This window comes from Sarcophilus harrisii, chromosome 1, assembly GCF_902635505.1.
Source record: "Sarcophilus harrisii chromosome 1, mSarHar1.11, whole genome shotgun sequence".
NCBI lineage: Eukaryota > Metazoa > Chordata > Mammalia > Dasyuromorphia > Dasyuridae > Sarcophilus > Sarcophilus harrisii.
The window spans coordinates 671642511-671665106 of NC_045426.1; the positions used below are offsets into that span (position 1 = coordinate 671642511).

General features: G+C 37.8%; 1 protein-coding gene across 1 annotated transcript in view; it reads right to left on the minus strand.

Annotated features, from left to right (window-relative positions):
- Positions 1–426: 426 nt before the first annotated feature.
- LOC100919316 (ceramide synthase 4-like) overlaps positions 427–22596 on the minus strand; it is a 32463-nt gene continuing 10293 nt past the window's right edge. Inside the window, exons 2-11 of the mRNA XM_003762758.2 lie at positions 20306–20479; positions 17047–17164; positions 15634–15752; positions 15395–15452; positions 13284–13334; positions 9867–9959; positions 9179–9307; positions 3376–3482; positions 2905–3061; positions 427–1841 (exon numbers count right to left, since the gene is read on the minus strand). Coding sequence (XP_003762806.1) covers positions 1671–1841; positions 2905–3061; positions 3376–3482; positions 9179–9307; positions 9867–9959; positions 13284–13334; positions 15395–15452; positions 15634–15752; positions 17047–17164; positions 20306–20478 — 1176 coding nt within the window. The 5' untranslated portion in view covers position 20479 and the 3' untranslated portion in view covers positions 427–1670. The remainder of the gene's footprint in view (positions 1842–2904; positions 3062–3375; positions 3483–9178; positions 9308–9866; positions 9960–13283; positions 13335–15394; positions 15453–15633; positions 15753–17046; positions 17165–20305; positions 20480–22596) is intronic.

Here is a 22596-nt window from a genome sequence, read left to right on the forward strand (position 1 = left end):
TAACAGATATTCAAACCCCCCCTTCCCCCAGGATCAAACTTTGGTCACAGTGTCCTTGCTACTGTGCATGCTTAATTAACTTTACTAATATTAACAAATCTTATCCAGGAGGAGTTTAAGCTTCATTAACATAACATATAGCATCTGGTCAGAAAGAGGGAAACATTAAGAAATGTATGTAGTGGGATGGGAATGACATGTTAGACTTCTGAAGGGTTTCCTCCAATGGGAACTCAGAGGAAGAAGAGAAAGAGGGGAGGAGGGCAGGATTACAAGGTATAACTGTTGGCTCTGGTATTTGTGAATTGTGAAGGTAAAGTCATAGGGGTTTCCATACCCACTTCCTTCAGGAGTGTATTAAAAATTTAAAACTGCTTCACTTATCCTTTGTTCATTCATTGTGCCCATTTGGGGGTTCAGAATGTTGTTTCCAACAGGATTTCCCTGGAAATTAATTTTTTCCCCAGTTTCATATCTCAGTCCATTTTGACAAAAGTTGTGCCAGATGAGCCGATTAGATGGAAGGCAATCTGTTAACACTGGAGGGAATATCCATATCATGGAGTGTATCAATCTATTTGCGTGTAAAGGATGGATGGATTAAGAAGTTTTTATGGAGATTCTGCTTCAGACACTTTGGTATGACCTCTTTCAGATTCTTGGGGGAATCAGTTTTTGATTCATCCTAAGGTTGATCTGACTAAAAGTGATGTCCCCAAACCATCTTTCTTATTCCTAACTTTAGCTCTTTATCCTTCCCCATTACTACTCATGAAGAGTAGTGATGAGAAGTTCAGAAAAGCACATTTGGCCTCAATATAGGAATGTATTTGCTAATCAGAATGGGCTACTAATGTAGAAGGTATCTTTGTGTTCAAGAAAAAGTTGAAAGACTACTTATTGGGGCTGCTAAGGATCTTCATCCACTCAAACAGTGCTTCAACTGAATGCCCAACAAGTTCCCTCTCAGTTCTGAGATTCTAGGACAATCATGGAGGAAATAGGAAGAATGTTAAAGATAAAAACTAAATAGGAAATGAGCTAGAAAAGATGGGATTCAGGGATTCAACGACAGTAAGTCCTGCACTGTTCAAATTTTATTGCTTACTTTCTGGGTCTGGTGAACCCAGGTTCCACACATTCATCCCTACCTTGAATAGACTTCTCTTTTCCTTAGGATTTGTCAGGGACAACTCCCTGCTGGGCTAGGAAGACAAGTCTAAAGTTAGTTAGCCCACTCCAGTCCCAGGCCTACAAGTCTCTCATTGGCTCAGGGAGTAGCCATCTTCTTCAAGATCTCCTTAAGGATGTTGGGCAGCCCCCAGGGGATTCCTCTGAGGGGGTCTTCCTGTTCTTTCTTCATACCTCTCCCCTTCACTCTGTGCTTCTAAGTGACAGGCATCAGTAGCCAGGACCAAGGACAATGGTTCAGGGGAAAAGGCCGATCAAAAGAAAGATCACTAAATTTACCATAAAATATTTAGCAGAGATATTCCATTCTTCCTCCTCCACCATGAGAACCAGTAAAAGTTCTCTGACAGGGACAGACACAGGGAGACAGTTCTATGGATTCCATGTTCAATCAGAATCTGAGACATTTCCCAGGGTGGCTCACTTTTCAAGCACTTAGGAGCCCAATCATCCAAGGATCTTCACTGGGCTAGACTATATTATGCCACTGGTATAGGCTCAGTGGCGAATTGAGCAGACCCCCGAACTCCTCGGGCCCGAAGATCTGTAACATCATTGGACTGGGATTTCCCATTGCTCTGCTGTCTCACTGTCGAATGCTCATCACTCATGTCATCCTCCTCTATGTCACTTCTCACATCATTCTTCACCTGAAAACCAGAGGAACAATTAATCAATAAGCATCCAGTAAGCCCCTACTGTGCACGCATCACTATGCAAAACAATGGAGAAACCAAGAGAGAAATATAACAATTCCTGCCTTCAAGGAATTTCCATTCTATAAGGAGAATTAGCCTGCACTCAAAAAATGATATGCATAATATATATAAGGTAAATAGGGAAATTTTGGGATAGGTGGCAATAGAAGTTGGGGTGGGGGAAAATTAGGAAATGCTTAATTTAAGTGATTTTTGAGCTGAGTCTTAGAAGAAATAATCATCCTCTCACATAAAAATAGTTAGCCTTTATCCTTGTAAAGGTAAATTCCTTAATATACACCCTTTATCCCATTCTTTCTCATCTTCTCCAGATATTGTCCTCTTTATCATCTTTATTTCTAGCTAATCCCTTTTTTGGAAAAGCCACTTTACAGCTGCATGAAGAATGAATTTGGTAGTAAGGTGAAAGATAGTGAGGTTCTAGCTTAGGATGAGAGGGGCATGGATAGAGCAGAAGGGGTTAAAAATAGAAGTAGAAGTGACAGTATTTGGCACTTGATTAAACATGCAGGGTAAGACAGAATGAAAAAGGATGGAAAGAAATGGAATGAAAGAAAAGAGACAACGACAGAGAAAGAGAGTGACAGAGATAAAGAAGAGAAGAAAAGGAAAGAAGGAAAGGGAAGAGAAATGAAGGGAAAGACAGAAGAGAAGGGATGGGAAGAAGATGGAAAAGGAAAGGGAAGTAGGGGGAACAGAGTGAAGGGAAGGAAAAAGTGAATAAAAGGAAGGGAGAGGGAGAGAGAGAGAGAGAGAGAAAGAGAGGAGAGAGAGAATGAGAATACAGGGAGAGAAGGAGAGAATTGAGAAGAGCAACTGGGACAAACAAGAATACTAATAGTATTCTTTACAGATATTACTTGGGTGCTATTGGCACTAGAATTCCAGGCTCCCCTTTCATCTTCAGGATCCCTCTACTTTCTCCCCTTTCTCTTCTGCTTATGGTCATGGATTTGGGGAAGGATGGGTGGACCAGGGAAAGATTTGTACTTACCTGGCCCATTGATAAAAACTTGTAGAACATTCGTAGAATAAGGAAAAACCAGAAGATGTTGAGAATCTGCAGGACTGTCAGAAGAGTATTGGCAAAATAGTATCCAAAGAAATACTTGTAGTTGGTCAGGAAAGTATAGTAAGTATTGTAGAGGACTCTGCAAAAAAGAAGGGACCACTGAGAGTCACAGTGGGCAGGCTACTTGGGCTCAGACATATTGGTCACCAGAACCAACCCCTTTAACCCCAACATAATGGATGGGCAGGTGAAAAGCCCTTGTGATGGGAGAAGATCTAAAAGGGTCCCTAGAATCCCCTGGTCTGATCTCATCTCACTTTTCTCAAAAGAACTTGTTAAGTAGGGGGCTCATTTCTCATTCTAGAAGGCAGCTCTTGGCAGCCCAAGGTCCCCCAGGACTCAGATTTTCCTCTTCCCTGCCCTCAGGGACCCACCTCTTAGAACCAGACTCACTTGATTGGGAAGAAAATGAGTCTGCTGATGAAGAACACCACAGCAAAGAGGATGAACATTATGTCCCGAGCTTGACTCCATTTTGCATAAATTAACATCTTACAAGCCTGAAAGGAAATGACAGAGGGAATTTTGGTAACACATAAACCCAGAATTGGGATTAACCTCAGACGGAACCTACACTTGAAGAGTGAATCTAGATAATTGTTTCACTTAAAGTGTTACTCATTACATCTCACAGACAATATATTCTGCTTTCAGAATGCTCTGATCCTTAGGCAGGTTTTCCTTATATGCAGCCTAAAGATGTTCCTTGGAAGGTAGACTGAGTTTCAAGGCATTGACCAGTGAGAAAGAGCACTACCCCATTCTTTTTATTTTGGGTAAGTCAGAGATAGTCACAGGGTATAAACACTCATGCATGTTCATTATAGATCTATCACTCTCAAATCCATCCCTCTTCACAATTCCATTTTCTCAAAGATATCACATTCCTTGTCAATCAGATTTGAAACTTCACCATTATCCTGGACTCCTAATTTATGCCACCCCTCTAAGCAGTTGCCACATTTCTTATCTACATCTTCTTATCTCCAGGTACACAGCAGAGAGAATTAGGGTTAGCTCCTTTTGCCCAGATTACTGTAAACAATCTCCTAACTGGATTCCCTATCTCAAATCTCTCCCCAGTCTAGGTCATTCTCCACTCACCTGACAAAGTAATATTACTAATGCATAGATTTGACCAATTCATTTCCTTACTCAGAAAACCCCAATGGTTCCCTATAAATATAAATTCTGTGTTAAGCTTCAAAGCCCTTCATGACTTCCCCCAACTTACTTTTCCAACCTTATTACTCACCTTCCTGCATTTTACTCTCTAGCCAAGTCAGCCTATTTTCTGTTCCTCAAATGCATACAAAAATATATATTAAAATGTACCCAAAATAATAGCTAGCATATATGGATATATAGCACTTTACAAATAAAATTTAATTTAATCTTCATAATCCCCCTGGGAATTAAGTGCTATTGTTATCCCCCTTTTACAGATGAAGAAATTGAGGCAAATAGAAGTTAATGACTTGTCCCATGACACATAATTTGTGTCTGAGGCAGGATTAGAACTCAGACCTTCCTGACTCCAGATTGAATATGCTAGCCACTGGACTAATTAACTTAAGGTATGAAGACATCATAAATAAAGTACTCTGCAGTAATGAAATCATAGGAAATTCACTTTTGCTCATTTTTGCATTGACATTTCTTTGCTCGCTGACAGTTATGACATTGTTATAGGCTGGATTCTTTAATAAAGAATTACATTTAATTTAAAAAACCAAAACTTGCTTGACTAACTGCAATCATCTAGTTAAGCAATTAATTGCTAAACAGGCACAGGGATAGAGTAGACAACTCTGAGATAAGAAAATTGCCCCTATTAATTATGGTTGGCATGTTTGCCTATCATGCTAGTGTCAAACTCAAGAGTTTGCTATTGGCAAAGAAGTAGAGTAGAATAAAATTGTAGGTACACAAATCTGTTAAGTTCAAACTAGCTCCCTGGAGGCCTCAGGATCAGCCAAAGTCAGGATAAATAAAAGTCCTTGGTCTTTAGCAGGAGGAGTGAAGGAAGCAGGCAAACTGCCAGTAGTTTTGCCAAAGATCTCTTCTCCATTCTGGAGTACAGAATCTCCATGTTTCTCCTCCTCGTCCTGCTGCCAAGAGCATTCTTGCCTCTCTCACCCCACCTTCTAATCCTTGCCTATAATTATCTTAACATTAAACATTGAGCCAGCACCAATGGTGAGAAGAGCCATTTTTCCAAACATATGCTAATAGAATCATTGCCTTAAGTGCTTAGTTGTCTGATTCAAGTACATGGGTTCATAGTTTCAGTCACCTTCCTGCATTTTACTCTCTATACAAATCCAAGTATCAAGAGTCACTAAATCTGACATCAGGATTCCTTGCATGTTGATTAGAAAATCACATCTCAACATTGGCTATGTTCTATAGTGTTTTTATTTATCTTGTTAAATATTTCTGAATTACATTTAATCTGGTTTCCACTGCACCGTGTTGCTCACTGCCACCTCTAGTGTAAAGTGCTGAAATATTGAGAGTTCAGCCTGGATTTTGGTTCAGTTCTTTCTTACTCATAAACAAGGCATATACAGGATTTTCTGTACAAATAAAGCATATTCAATCACATTGCTCTCAAGAGTGATTTTTGTACATTGAAAAATAGTTTTTAAATTTTTATTTAATTTTTTTCTTCCTTTCAAAATTTATATTTGTGTTTTATGCAATGTGTTCATGAGTACAAAAGACATGCAAATAATTTATAAATAACCACATAGTCAGAAGAGATGCAAATTCAAAAAGTACTGAGAGGCTTATGAGCTCATAAGAACTTAATGATTTCTGTGTTATATATTCTTAAGTTTCTCTTCTAAAAAACTGCCTCTTCATAGCCTTTGATCATTTATCAATAGAGAAATGACTTGAATTTTGACTCTATTCTCTACATATTTGAGAAATGAGACCTTAGAGAAACTTGCTGTAAATTCTCCCCTCCCAAGTTTTCTGCTTTCTTTCTAATCTTGGCTGCATTTATTTGTGCAAGTTCCTTTAAATTTATTGTATGAAATGTTTCTATTTTACATTCCAGGATCCTCTTTTTTGGTCATAAATTCTTTCCTTGTTCTTAGATCTGATAGGCAAATTTTCTATGCTCCTCTAATGTTCTTATGAGATCAGTCTTTCTGCCTAAAATCATATAGTCAATTTTTGTGAAATAGTTAAGTTCTTGTCCCAAAAGACTGAATCTTTATGTTTATCAAATATTAGATTATGATAATTTACTATTTTGTATTGTGTGCCTATTTTATTTGACTACTATACTATTCTATTTGTTTGCCAAAAAAAAAAAAAAAGGTTTTTATTACTTCTTTTTAGCAAAGTTTGAGATTTGCTAGTACTAGATCATCTTTCTTCACATTTTCCCCATGGTTTCCTTTGATATTCTTGACCTTTTGCTCTTTCAGATTAATTTTGCTATTTTTTTCTGGATATAAAATAATTTTTAGTAATTTCATTAGTATGACACTAAATAAGTAAATTAAATAAAATTGCCATTTTTATCATATTGATTCAGCTTATCAATAAATATTTCTCCAGTTGTTTAGACTTGTCTTTATTTGTGTGAAAAGTATTTTGTAATTGTGTTCAAGGAGTGTTAGTTCCTTGGGCTTGTCTTAGTAGATAGTCTTCAAAGTATTTTATATTGCCTATAGTTATTTTAGATGGAATTTCTCTTTTTATCTCTTCCTGCTGGATTTTATTGGTAAGATATAGAAATGCTGATGATTAAAGGTTTGTTTTATATTTTGCTACTTTGCTAAAGTTGCCAATTATTTAATCTTTTAATTATTTTCTAGAATTCTTCAGATATACCATCATATCCTCTGCATAGAACGATAAGTTTTTTTCTCATTATTCTAATTCCTTCAGTTTCTTTTTCTTCTCTTATTGTTAGGGCTAACATTTCTATTAGATCAGTGAATATTAGTAGTAATAACGTGTATCCTTCACCCCTCATCTTATTTGGAAGAATTTTTAGCTTATTACCAATACAAATAATGCTTGCTGATGGTTTTAGATACAATTTCTCTACTTACTCATATGCTTCCTAGGCTTTGTAATAGTAATAAATATTGTAGCTGATCAAAAGGTTTTTTTTCTGCATGCTATGAGATAATCATATGGTTTTTCTTGGGTTTATTACTTGTAGGGCCAATTATAGCAATAATTTTCAAAAAATTGAATCAGCATTACAAGCCTGATATAAATCTTATATAGTCATAATAAGTGATTTTTGTGACATTTTACTGTGATCTCCTTCTTAGTATTTTATTTAAATTTACTTAAATTAAGGAAATTGGCAATTAATTTTCTTTCTCTATTTTTGCTTTTTCTGATTTAATCATAATTGTGCCATAAAAGAAATTGGGGAAGACTCATTCTTTGCCCATTTTCCCAAGTAATTTACATTGTAATTGCATTCATTTTTTAAAATCTTTGGTAGAATTCACTGGTGAATTCATTGAGCCCTGGGAAATTATTCTTAGGCTCATTGATGACCTGTTCAATTTCTTTTTCTAAGACAGGGTTATTTATTTAAATATTCTATTTCCACTTCTGCTAATTTGGGTTATTTAAAATTTTGTAAATATTTCATTTAGGTTGTCAGATTTATTGACAGTTTGGCAAAATAGCTCCTAGAAATTGATTTAATTTCATCTTCATTGGTCTTACATTCACCTTTTTCATTTTCAATATTAGTTTTCTTTTTTAAAAATCAAATTAACCAATTGTTTAGCTGTTGTATTGTGGTGTTCTTCCCTTCCCCTCCCAAAAAAAACCCAGCTTTTATTTTTAGTTATTAGTTCAATTACTTTAAATTTTCTTAATCTCTCCTTACAAGAGATCCTTAGGATTTCCAATTTGTTGTTTAATTGGAGATTTTAAATTTTATTTTTTCCTAGTTTTTTTTTAATTGTATGCTCAATTTATTGATCTGATCTTTCTCTATTTTATTGATGTAATCATTCAGAGACACAAAATTTCCCCTAATTTCTGCTTTGGCTACATCCCATGAATTTTGATATATTGTTTCATTGTTGTCATTTTCTTAGATAAAATTATTGTTTGTAGGATTTGTTCTTTGATCTATTCATCCTTTAGGAGTAGATTACTTAGTTTCTAATTGATTTTTAACCTGTTTCCATTATCTTTTATTGAATATAATTTTTATTACATCATGACCTGGAAGGATACATTTAATATTTCTGTCTTTCTGCATTTGATTGTGAGGTTTTTATTTCTTAATACGTGGCCAATAAGGGTGTAAATAAAATAGCAGCCCAAGATCAAGGGCATAGCCACTATTTTTACTCTATTTATGTACTTCTTAACCATTTAATATGGATTCAACTTTTTTTATTAGTTTCCTATCTTTTTATGTGTCACTGATGAAGTTTTTGAATGTTGTACCTTTAACTTCATCCTCCTCAAAAGCTCTATGTTTTTACTGGGTGATTTTGATGGCATGGTATTTCTTGGAAATGCTTATGACATTTTATCAGAACTAACTGTATTTGCTAATGCATACTTGGGAGAATTTTGCATCAGACATACCCTATAATAGAGGAAATAAAGAGCTGTCCTATACTTAATGTCCATATTAAATAATGAGAACTTTTTTAAAATAAGGGATGTGATTATAGTCCCTCCTCTTTATTTTGTGGAAGACCTTAGATAAGAACCATAGCCAAGTTTTGTTTTAGAGATTTCTCTTAACTTCTTTTTTTTTTTCCCCCTGAGGCAATTGGAGTTAAAGTGACTTGCCCAGGGTTACACAATTAGGAAGTCTTTGAGACCAAATTTGAACTCAGGTCTTCTTTGACTTCAGGTTGGTGTTCTATCACTGCGCCACCTAGCTGCCCAGATTTCCCTTAACTTTTACTCTCTGATAGGAGCAGAACCAGGGAGAGATAAAATCTCATCTATCTGTGGGGTCATTCCCATTCTCCCCAGGAATAGAGTCAGGTCATATAAGCCCTGAATTTCTACTTATGTTAGGGACTCCTGGTTGACTAGCCACAATGGACTACAGAAATGGTGAGGGAATTTAGACACAGTTTCATTCCCTTCTCCGGGACAGTGGACCCTGTGCACATGAGACTTTCAGGCACTTGGGTGGATCCCAGTTTTACTCCTATAGTCTGGGTTCACTCACCTCCATGAAGATATCTGAAACATCATGTAGCAGCAGCACCAAGGCCCCAATGTGCATAAAGTTGGCAGAATAGGAGAAGAAGAGCAATGTGATAGTAACAACATGGTGTATAACTTGCTCCTTGAAGTCCTGGAAAGAAGAGGGCAGCCATGAGACTAGGATGTTGCTTTCTTCCCAGAGGATGTAGCTGGTTTTGACCATGCTCAGGATTAAACTCTGATCCACTATCTAGGTACATCTTTCCTCCCACCGTTTCTTTTCTGAAACATGGCAATCCACTTGGGGAAGGCTCAAATGTTTCAAAGGAAGGCAGAAATTGAGGTGAGGTACAAGGAAGAGATGAAGGAAGGTCAAGAAGCTGACAGTATGGTAAAAAGAGATTGGATATAGTAAGAGTCCCAGAGAGAGCTCCTTGACTATTGAATTAAATAGAATGGAATTAGTCCCTTAGCTTCTGGAAGTCTTCCACTGAATCCACCAAGCTCAAGTGGACTAGGTCTACCCCTACTTTTACAACGGGACAAGACCCTGTGCTCATAACAGGAAGTGGCATTTAGGATCAGGACCAAACAAGACACATTTCTCATGGGAGCTTACGCTAGAAGCCAGGGTCTTCTTCCTTCTATTCTTTCCTCTTGACTTGGAAGATAAGAGCTTACCTCAAAACCCAGATTCTCTCCAGACTCACCTTCCTCTTCACATCATTGGTCAAAGTGAGTAGCAAGGAGAAGTAGAAGCTGATTTCCAAGAGATACCACCAGTATATGGCAGGTTGCAGAGGCTGAGGGTAGAAGCAGATACTTGGTCATTGATATTGCCCATAGAAAGATATAGTTCAATAGGGAAACTTAGCTCCAATACTATGGCACCAAGCACCTTACATTACCCCACTAATTACACTAATCAAGCAATCGAAAAGCAGCTTTTAAATTTACCATCATATATTAGGCCCTGGGCTAGACAAACAAAATAAAAAGGCAAAAATGAAAAAGTTTCTGCCCCCCAAAAGTTTACATTCTGGTGGGGAAATTAGATGTACATGAACATTTATAACACTCATGTATACATATGGTACATATGTATGTACATACTATCAAAATGAATAAAAATTAATGTAGGAGAGAAGATATTAGCAACTGGGTAATTAAGGAAAACTTCAAAAAGAAAGTGACATTTGGATTATAATCGTGCATTACAGCGATTTCCCGATGTGAAGGTAAAGAAGGAGTACATGTCTATGGGGAACAGACATTAAAATGGGAAAGGAAGAATCAGGTATAAAAAAAAAAGTTCAAGGGCAGCTAGATGCCGCAAATTCTGGCCTCAGACATTTAACACTTCCTAGCTGTGTGACTCTGGGCAAGTCACTTAACCCCATTGCCTCAGGGGAAAAAAAAGAAAGAAAGAAAAAAGAAAAGAAAAATAAGTTAAGTTTGGCTGAATCATAGCACACATTATGAGGAGTATGCAATAAGGCTGGAAAAGTAGGTTGGGATGAGATTGTTAGCCTTAAATAGTAAGCAGAGTAATTCATTTTTGACCTTTAAAGTATAAGGGAACTCATTCAGTTTATTTAATTAGGATGTAATGTAGTCAGACAAATCACTCTGGCAGCTGCATGTAGGAATGGGGAAAGACTCAAAGCAAGAAGCTCAATGAGGAGGCTAATGTAATAATCTAGATGACAGGTGATGAGGACCTGTGGCTATGGAGTGGAGACAAAGTGTTAGAAGTTGAGGAGGTAGAAACAAGATTTTGGTACTGATTGGATATGAGAGAAGGAAAAGGAAGTGTTGAGAATGATTACTGTGTGAAATTGGAAACCTCAGTTGGAAAGATAGGGCTATCATCAACAGAGCAAGGAAGTTTAGAAGACAGACTGCGAGGGAAAGATAAGGAGTTATGTTATAGACATATTGAGTCTGAGATGTGATCCAACATGAAAGAGCTAAAGTGCAGTTGGAGAGATGTGATTAAAGCTCAGGAAAGAGAGACCAGGGTGATACTCAGCATAAAGAAATGATTAAAATCAGTAAAATATGTGAAAAGTCTTCCTCTGAGTCAGGATATGCAGATGGAGAAGAAAAGAATTTGGACAGCTGTTGTGGAGAATGTCCAAGACAATCAATTACAAGGAGATTGCAGTGAAGGAAAACCTGAAGTTACAGATCATAGCAACTATATTTTTCCCCTGAAGAGGTTAACAAAATGGAAAGCTAGGGAAATGTGGCAGAGTTGACCTAAAGGTTAGCCAAACATTTGTCAAAATCTCTCAAAATATTCTTGTAGAAAAGAGAAGAGATGGTAATTACAAAATGGTACCATTGGGTAGATTCTGAGATGGTTGAGTGGCCACACTCTAAGAATGGTCATTCACAGTCACAGTTTGACATTTACTGGGAAGGAGATTTCCAATGAGATATTCCAGGATCAATGGTTGGCTCTGTGCTATTTAACATAACATTTTTTAATCAATGACTTGAATAAAGGCACAGATAACAGACTGAAAAAATTTCAGATGAGGGATCTGCTGGTCAACTTTATGACAGGTTCCAAAAAAAATCTTAATGGTCTAGGATGTCTAAATAAAATTAATAAGATGACATTTATGAGAAATAGCCACAAAGTTTTAAAAGCTAAAACATGAAAGTTTAAAAAATCAATTTCACTAGAACAATATAAGATAGAAATGGTTAAGTATCGATAGGTATTAATCTGAAAAAAATATCTGAAGGTTTTAATGGATTGTAAACTCAAGTTAGCAATGTAAGGAGGCAACCAAAAGAATTAATACATTATGAGAGGAATAATATTTAGCACTAAGCAAGTCCTTTTGTACATAATTATAAAACACTTTGTTGAAGAAGATAGGAGGGAATGAATCTGAATCTGAAGGAGGGTTGGTCTTGGTGAAAAGAGTCACTTCTTAATCAGAGGCATAGGGAGAAGGAAAAGGGGGATATTGTCTAGAGATTTTGAGATATGCACCAAGGAAAAAGAGGAATGTCATGGCAAATGGCCAACCCCTCTACAAATTCTCTTTTCTCTCTGATCACACCAACTCCTTCATAAAACCTAACTCAACTGAAGACTTTGTCCCATATTTACTTAAGAAAAGAGGCAATTTGCTTCTTTTCCCCTAATTCAAATCTCAAAATCCCTTGACCTCCTCCCTTCTATATATCTCTGATGTAGAAAGAAAAAAAAAAGAATTAAGAAAACTTTTATAGGGAATTCCCAAGACGACTAATTGTCACATGGGAAGGAATTATAGTCAGTCAGTTAGCTACTGTGCTTATGTTCTGAGTACATATTTTGGAAAAGATGTTGAAAAACTGAAGGAGGTTTCAAAGGAGAATAATCAGAATGATTATGGGTCTTGAGATCAATCACAATCAGGATTTTTAAAATTGAGTTATGGTTATCTTGGAAAAAATGCAATAAAGACATGCTTAGTATCTTCAGATATTTGAAGCACCATCATATGGAAGATAACCCCAGAGGGAAGAAATTGGCTCAATGAAAGAAAGCTACTGAGGGCCAGATTTAGGTTTAATATAAGAGAGTTGTCCCAAAGTAGACTAATCTGTCTTGGAACTAGTCTGCCCTCCCTGGAGAACTTCAAGTAGGTGCAATGCAAGCATTTTCAAGTAATTATGGAGGAGAATTTTGTTCATTTAGGAACTACACCAGTCAGCCTTTCTGGTTCTTTCCATTGTTGAGATTCTGTGATTCTGAAGATTTGGAGGGATAAGAAGAAGTCGCATTCATTATTGGCCACTGGGAGGGAAGGGGGGAGAGATAATGGATAGTGTACTGGACCTGGAATCAAGAAGACCTAAGTTCAAAGCCAGTCTCAGACTCTTATTTGCTAGCTGTGTGATCTTAGGCCAGTCTCAGGTTCCTCATCTATAAAATGAAGATAATCATAGCACTTCCCTCAGAATTGTTGCTAGGGCCAAATGAGATAATATTTGTAAAATACTTTGCAAATCTTAAAATACTATATAAATGCTAGCTTTCACCACCACCACCACCATCATTGTCGTTAGGACTTGTTTGAGTGGACAAATATGGCACCTGCCCTTGTCCAGGGACTGCTCACCTGCTTAGGGTATCCAATCCAGACTGTCTCTGGCTGGCCAAACCAGGTTTTCTGAAAGAAACAAGGGACATGTTCTAGCCATTGCTCTCAAAATCACTAGTTCCAACGGGTAATGGCTCCTCCCCACAGCTTCAAGCCTTCTTCCAAAGAATTCCAAGTAATCAAAAGGAATGATTGCATTACCACCTTACATCATCTCCTCTCCTTCTCCAGACCTCCCCTTTCTTCTTCTTTTCTAGGTTCAGGACAAGACAGAATCAAGTCTATTAGGTACAGCCTCTGGTTAGATGAGAGGCTTGACCCTTTGTTCCTTTCTACATCCTCCTGGGCCATTAACATCTGATTTCTCTCTCCCCTCCTTCTTCCCTTTCTCTTCATCTCCCTCTCTCATTATATTTTGGCAGCTAAATGAGTTAATTGGACATTGGGCTACCTTAAGAGGGGTAAAGCTTCCAGGAAAAGGAATCTAAAGTTCTGTTGTATTCTGTCCTCTTCAGACTTCATCTGGATTTTGGAATTCATCTCTATGTACCATGGTTTAAGAAGGAATGGATAATCTTGGGAATATTCAGAGAAGGGCAACCAGGGAAGTAGATGTATTAGTCTAGAATATGGTGTTTATGGTTTGTATGTGGTAGGCCTCAAGAGATAGATTAAAGCCAAACTGTGAAGAGTTTTATAGGTCAAAGAGAACAGTTTGTATTTTATCTTAGAGGCAATAGAGAATCATTTAAGTTTCTTAGTGATACAGTCATAAAGGAGATTTAGAAATATCTATGAAGAGAACGAATTGTTAAAAAGGAGTCAAAAGGGGCCACAGAACCAATAAGGAGGTTATTGCAATAGTAGGGAGCAGAGATGATGAGGGCCTGAATTTAGGGAGTTTGTGGTGAGAGTGGAGAGAAGATGACTTCAAAAGATGTTATAGAAATAATATCAGCAGACGTGGCAATTGATTGGATTTGAATTTACATCCTATGAGGATATAGTAGAGAAACTGAGCAAGTTAAGCCCAGAGAAAACTCAAAAAAATGAGATGATTCTCCCAAATTAGTTGTCATAAGGAGGAGGAATTCATCTTGTTCTGCTTGGTCCCAGAAAGCAGAACCAGGAGTAATGGGTAGAAGTTACAAAGAGGCCAATATTGCCTTGATCTCAGGAAAATTTCTTAATAATAAGAGCTATCCCAAAATGGAATGGGCTACTCTGAGAGGATGACCATTTGTCAATTATATGTTGGTATATGTCACTCAGTATATTATAGTGAGGATTCCTCTTTTATATGGACTGGACAAGATGGCTGCTGATGTCCCTTCTAATTCTCAGTTTCTGAGGTTTTGTAATCCAGTCCTGCCTCCTCTTCTTTCCTTGTTCCCTCTGAAATCATCATTTCTATGATTGAGGGGCACAAATTCTGTTTCAGTACCTATATGACTTACCCTGTCTATAGGTCAGACTGGCCAATCTGGTTACATCACCCTTAAAGATTCTGTGACCTTGCCTTCCCCATTCCTAATGTCACAGGAACTGTAAAGTAGGATAGTATAAGAGAATATAGGACAATTCAGAGTTGATGGGGGGAGCAAAGTAGGGGTAGAGTAACAATAAAATAGAGAAGAAGACAAAGGAACAGGGTGAGAGAGAAATCAGTGGGGATAATGTGTATGTGGAAAGTTTAAAAGGACAGAGAATGGAGGAACAGAATCAAGAAGTGAAGAATCAAAGGAATGGGAATGGAAAGGATTAGGGGATAGAGAAACAACAGAAGTGACATGAGATGGAGGAGGAAGAAAGATGAAAAGAATGAATCATGGAGGGGAAAAAAAGTCACAAGGGGTTAAAAGAGAGTGATGATGTCTGTGGGAACATGGCAATGGACAAGATGGTAGAGGACAGAAAGGATGGTGAAAGCAAGAAGAAAGGTAGTAAACCATGTGGGAACAGAAAACAAAGATAGGGAGAGCAAAGATAAGGGGATAGAAGAGATTTAGGAAAATGGAAGGCAATGAATGGGAAGAAAAAGACAGGACAAAAATAATGGAAATAGAGAGGATGAGGAATCAAATGAGGAGGGATGGTTATGTGGCAGAGATGGAACAGGACATACTCACATTGTAGAAGATGAAGAAGCCGTCGGAGAAAGAAATGGAGTAAAATAAAAATTTCCAACTGAAAATACAGAACAGGGGTAGAGGTGAATGGATAAAGTCATATGGCTGGGGGGCAGGGTCAGAGGAGTGGGTGAAAAGACGAACAAATGGGGCTTTCCAAGTCAGGCTTGTACCCATGACCCACTGACCCAAGTCTGGGTACCTTGGAGTCAGTCTTCCACCAGATCCCACCAGCTCACCAAGCTTCAGAGAATTTCTTGCTTATTAATGGTCGCTCTTGATTTCTGCGACGTCGAAACCAGCACTCAGCTTGCCTCACAGAGAGGCTAGACTGACTGGCCAGGTTATTCAGCTCATCCTGAAGACAACAGGAAAAGATTAGGGAAGACAAAGGGATGACCTTAGCTCCAGGTGATTTTCCATTCCTCTTGAGTCAGGGTGTGAACCACCCAATAAAAACATTTCCCAAGCCACATCCTGACCTCTGCCATAGCCTTTTGACTTCTGGGATAAAGGAAATCCACTAGGGGAAAATCTCTGAAACCAACTGCTAACCACAATGAAAAGATGAAAACTAAACATTGTCTGCCTTCATGTTCTACTAGAGGACAACACCACATATACATGTGACTAAATACAAATAGATGTAAACAAATACAAAGTAATTTCAGAAGAATATTAGTAATTGGGAAAAGTTTCTTGAAAGAGAAGTGATTTCCCTGAAGTGATTTCTACAATGAAGAAACAAAAGCGTTGCTAGACAAGAAGAGCATGCCAGATAGATATAAGAGCTAGACTATACAGTGGCATGGGGGTGGAAAATGGACTGTTAGATACAAATATCAGCATGTAGGTGAATGGCTAGAACAGAGAAAGTAGAAATAAGGAGGTGAAATAAGTCTGGAAAGGTAGTTTGGAACCCAGTTGGAAAGGGCTTTTCAATTCAAAAAGAACTGTATTTAACTTGGAATCAATAGAGAGTTAGTCAGGGGAGCTGAGAGGTAACACAGTCAGTCAGGAGCTGTAGATATGGCTGATTGGTAGTTGTGAGGAGCATGCATTTTAGACAGAAAGACAATGGAACAATGGAACAAATTAGGAGGCCATTGCAATAGTGAGCATGGTGCCCAGAGGTGGTGGGAACCTGAACGGGAGAAGTAGAGAAAAGGGGATGGTTTCAAAACATGGAATGGAAGCAGAATCAATAAGCTTTGTCAACCAATTGAATGTGGAGACAAGGTATTGAGAATGACTCAGGGAGAAAACCGTGTCAATAGAACATAGAATGGGAAAGCTAGAAATGATTTTAGAGATCATCCCCTCATTTTCCAGGTGAGAAAACTAAGGTTCCAAAAAAAGGTAAAGTGACTTCACTAAGTTTACAAACCAAGTCATGGCAGAGGTAAGAGTAGAACCCAGTTCTTGTGAATTCCTAACCCTTTCTGATCAGTAGAACCTGATGCTCAGAGTATCACCCTCTTTAGAAGAAACAGGAATACAGAAAATAGGTGCTGGGGTGAGCCCCAGGCACACAGCACCTCTCACCTTCCCCACTTCTTATTTGAGGACCACTGAATGTCAGATACTGCTCTGTTAAAGAGATTTAAACCTCATAAGATCCTTCATGGAACTCAAACTTAGGGCCTACTCACCTTTTGGGGATTCTTACTCTGGCTCTGGAAAAATGACTCCAGTATGGGGTTGGGAGTAACCTTCATCCTGATGGGGTCACGCACACCCAAGGCTCTACACAAGGGCAGCCCTATGAACCTATGAGAGGAGACAAGAGGAGCTGAGTAGGCATAAATCCTCCCATTTAGGGCCCTTTAGGAAGCTCTCTGCCAAATCTTGCCCCCCCCACATAACCTACCACAACTTGGGGGAGATGGAACTTGGGAAGAGGATTATAAAGGGCAAGGGGTGTCTTGGAACACTATTAGATGCTTAGCTTGGTGGGGGAAGAGCATCACATATTTTCCTTATGGGAGGAACTTCTGAGTTGTCAGGAAAGAGGGTAGGAATATCCCTTTCAATGGATCAGATGATTTAGCCAAGATTCTGGGTCATAGCCAAAGAGCAAATATTGTGTTCCCTTAAAATTCATTAAGAATTTGCTAAGCATCTATTGTGTACCAAGCTAAGTGCCCAGGGATATCTTTTTCCTTAAGAAGCTTATGGTCTCTTAGGGGGAAAAGCCACACACCACACACAATAATATTATACAGTAATATTATACAGTAAGTGCTTCAAAATAATGAAAGGAAAGGGTACCATCTAAGGTGAAGGCCATTACTAATTAGGAACAAGGGAAGGAAAAAATCAAGGAAGTCTTCCTGGTGAAGATGGCATTAGTTATGGACTCCAAACGTTGGTGAGGGAAGAAATCAAACACATGGGCAAGGTTTTCAGGCAAGCAATGTTCTATAATTTAGCTGGAACTAAATACATAAAGTGGAAAATGCTAATTTCTTATGGATCAATTAAATCTGATCATATTTGTATGTTTTGTGCTCAAATCTTTAAATAGATGAAAATTGTTATCAATATTCACTGTGAGCAAACATGAAGTTTCTGACATAAGGGACCAAGTCGGGTACCATAAGTTGTTTAATAAGAAGACATGGTTTGGGCAAGAACACTGGAGTTTGCTTGTTTGTTTGTTTTCCAAAGAATCTGGCCTCTAGGATTGAAAATTTCAAAAACAAAACCAAAATTTAAAAAAAAGAAAGAAAATGTTCTTGGGGGAGATGAAAAGCTTCTGTTGGGAATAAAACAGGAGGTTTTTTCTGGTCCTAAAGTAGGATCCTTCTGCTTTCTCTAAAAGTGCTAGATTAAAAATATATATATATCTTGGCAAAACAGTAGCTGAGAAAGCTATTCAGAAGCTGGAAGTATTAGAGAGAGACTACAGCCAAGCTAGCAGACCACAGTCCCATGGAGACCAGGGAATCAGAGGAGCAAAAGATAAGCATGTGACAGGGACTGTAAGACTAGCATGTAACAGGGCTATTCAGTAGTCTATGAGACCTATGTCAGGAGAAGACAACATCTGCAACCCAGTAATACCAAACATAAGAGTTGTCTTTCCACACAAATAACCTACATGCATAATCTTCCATGTATTTTCCACATGTGTCCATTCTTTCCACTGATAGGTTATACTTTGGGAAGACTAGGCCCTAGATAGGTGGGGCTACTTTTCTCAACCTAACATCTTATTAAATGTTTTTGGTTTGAACTAATATCTTCTGGCTGACTATTAAAAGTGAACACATCAATAGGGGCTCATGAACTAAATGAATAGGTTCCTTGAACCTGTAACAACCATCCATTCTCTTCGGAGCTGAGGGACTGCCCAAAGGAATTAAATATTGAAATATTACAATCTCACAATATTTGAGAGGAAAACCCTTTGTAAAGTTATTTTGAATGGTATGATATGGTAGGAAAAAAATGTTGGATTTGGAATTAGAGAATGCATGTTAGACTTGGTTACCTGTTCTGTGATCCTATTCAAGACATCTTACCTTTTGAGGCCTCAGCTTTCTCTTCTGAAAAATAAAATGACTGGACTAAAAGGAATGCATATTAGCAAGCCAAGGGATAGCTTGTTGAAATACAACAGGATGAAATTGGTGTAAGCAAAACTAAGCTCAAGGACGTAACATAGACCCAAAAGAAGGGCATGATAATTAATAGCAAAGAAATAAATGGATGAAAATGAGAACCTAACAATTATAATTTTAACTATGAAAAAAAGCTTTCCATTTTAATATCTTTGATAAGAGCCTTTTATGCAAGATATATCAAGAACTAATACAGATGTAGAAAGCCAAAACAGTTTAATGACAGATAAGTTATTAAAGGATATAACAAAGTGTTCTTTAAAAAAAGAATTCGAGGGGCAGCTAGATGGCACAGTAGATAGAGCATCAGAGAAGTCAGGAGGACTGAGTTCAAATCCAGCCTTAAATACTTAACACTTACTAGCTGTGTAACCCTGGACAAGTCCCGCAACCCCAATTTGCAAATAAACAAATAAGAAGTACAAATTGTCAATAGCCAAATAGAATATTGTTCCATGTCACTAATAATAAGAGAAATACAGAGCAAAGAAAGCCCAGATAGCTCACTCATACTCATCAAAATAGCAAAATGACACAAAATAGAAATTGTTAATGCTGGAGGGAGTGTGGAAAGATAAACATAATATTACAAGATTGATGGAGCTTTGGTAGTCCAATCATTCTAAGAAGAAATTTGGATTAATACTACAAAAATCACTAAACTGTTGATACCACCTGACTAAAACAATTTAATACTAGGTATATATAGTGTCCCAAAGGTGTCAGTAAGATAAGAAAAAGTCTCACAGGTAACAAAATTTTAATAACACCACATTTTGTGGAAGCAAACAAAAAGCAGAACAAAACAAACCTGGGAACATAATAGGTTTCAATTGATTAGGGAAGAGCTAAATAAATTGTGGCACATGAATTTAATGGAATACTGCTGATTAAACAAAATGATGCATGTGAGGAAAATAGAAAACTTGAAAACAAAACTTCACTGAAAGAGTGAAATTAAATGCCTAAGAACAATATACACAATGACTATGATGATGTAAATGGAATTGAATATTAATTAATTTTATGAGAAATCTTGTCTTCCTTCTCTCTTGAAGAGATGAAGAGATAATTTCTTGAAGAAATTAACTGGTCCCTGCCATTCTTATAGATGTGGGGTCTTATGGATAAAGAATACTGCATACATTGTCAGATATTATTGCTGCATTAGTTGGTCTTGATTAACTTTTTTTTCTTTGTTGCAAGGGAAGTTTATATTGGGTGGGTTAGGAAGAGGGGAGGGTATATCCTGAAAGAGCCATAAAAAACAAAACAATTGACTCACCTCTCAGTGCCACATCTAATGATTATTAAGACAAATGTCAGGGGAATGACTGCCATCAGGTCTTTGGGATGAGGGTATGTGATGCCATCTGAATCTTCCAAATCATCCCATGTGTACCCAGGGGGGATCCAGTATTCAGTTCTCCAAAATGATTCATACAGGGCATCCAGCATCCTGGGGGTAAGACATTAAACATATTAAGAGGGAAAAGCATGCAAAAGTATTTATGGATTTGATTATTTAAAAACAAGTTAACAAATCATTAATTTTAGAAATGGAGAGAATAATAACTATTAGAGATTTTAAGTCTATATTCATCATCTTACAAATAGAGAAACTGAGACCCCCAAATAGGAGGAGATTTCCCCAAAGTCACACGGTAAGTAAATGACAGAGCTGAGCCTAAAACTCAGGTTTCCAGAGTCCCTATCTGGGATTATTTCCACTACATTTGCCACCCAGACATCCTGGAAGTTGGGTGATAGGGAATGAATGAGAGCACAAAGGCCAGGAGATTCTCATCTTATCTGCCTAAATCTTCCTTGACGTGAGACAAAAGTATCTCAGTTTGACCAATACCTGCCTTAAACTGATTAGCTCAGCCCAGTGCTGTTTCTGTGACCATGGATTGAAAAGGTGGCAGAGGTTAGGGAAGGCAACTTGCCAAGGACAGAAACAGATCCTAGAGTCAAAGAACTGAGGGACCCTTAGAACCCAAAATGCCAGAGGTGGGTGTTAAAGCTGAGCAGGTTCTTAGAAGAAAAAAAGAGAATGACAGTGTTCGAGCAACCATTCATTTCTAATAAGAAGAGTGAGCTCCCCATCACTAAAAGTATTCAGGGAAAGAAGCTAGATGATGACCTCTAGTGGTGACAGTGTAGGAGAGGATTCTTGCTTCATGTGGGCACCGTCCAGCTCTGTTACCCATAAGTTTCCTCTAGAGTTTCCTTAGACTCCTTCCCCCATGAGTCATCTTTGCCAGTGATCCCTCTACAAACTTCTAGTGAAGAATGCTTATGAGATAGGCTCCGTGGCCTCATGTCTCTGAGCTCAGGAAGACCTCAAAGGTACTTCCTTTCCCTGAATGTCCTTATACCCCTATGACAATGATTGATGGAAGAAGGCTTTTGGAGATAGTCACTTAATGGTCAGGCCATTGTCACATTTCCAGAGAAACACCCTGACTTGGGAGTCCCTTCCTATATACTGAAACCATCATCTACCCTGGGCCAGAAGCATTGCCCAAAATAAAATAGAAATTCTTTGTGGGGAAGAGGTGTTTTTTCACTTTTTTTTCCCTTAAATTCCTTACTCCCAATTCCTTGCACATCTCAATCGTACTGACTGAAAACTTCAGACTTGAAAGAGGTCCAGAGACCATCTAATCTAACCATGCATGAGCAACTAATCAAGAAACTCCCTCCAGCTGACCCAACAAAGAATCCAAGCCAGTTTCCTTTTGAAGACCTCCAAAGAAAGAGAACCTGCTACTTCCTCTGGGAGCTCATTCTACTTTTCCATACCTCTTATTTTTTAAGAACATTTTCTTCAAGAAAACAATTCCTTGGATGAATATAAGAGCATCCTGTATAAATTGCACATTGTGTGATTAAGTTCAAATAAGAGAGGATAAGGAGGAAAGCTAAGATAAATAAGATATAGGTGTTATTACTTAAACATTATTGAGGAAAAGAAGAGAACTGCAGGAGAGATGGGATCTTTGCTTGGTCTGATTGAGAGCTTTGTGAATAATGAGAGAAGGACAGATTCAATAAGATCTGACTAGGGACTGAATATGAGGGATGAAGAAAACTGAGCCATTGATGATAATGTTAAAGTTTCAGATTTGGATGACTTGAGGGCAGGGGGACTGGTTTTGCCTGTTTTGGTATCCCAGGTGTTTAGTGACAGCCCATAATTAAATTTTTAATAAATGCCTGTTCATTTGGCTTATTGATTGAAAGGATATCTGTGCCTTCTACAGAAGCAGAGTTAAACTGAAACTCTGATCTCTTTGGTGAATTCTGAAACCCACTCTCCTCGTATCCCCCATTCCCTCCATACCATGCCTTTTGGTTTTTCTTTGTTTCCCTAGAACTTAGGAAGGGGCAATACAAAATATTACTTGTTCACTTATGGAAAATCTAAGGCATTTGCCAAAAAAAATGTCCATCTTACCCTTTACATCTCTCATGGACTTGAAGATGAAACTACTCCTTAGAATCTGGGAAAGGAAGTGTTGGGTGAATAAGCAGGAAAATATAGGAGAAAGAAGTCTAGTGAGGTCCATA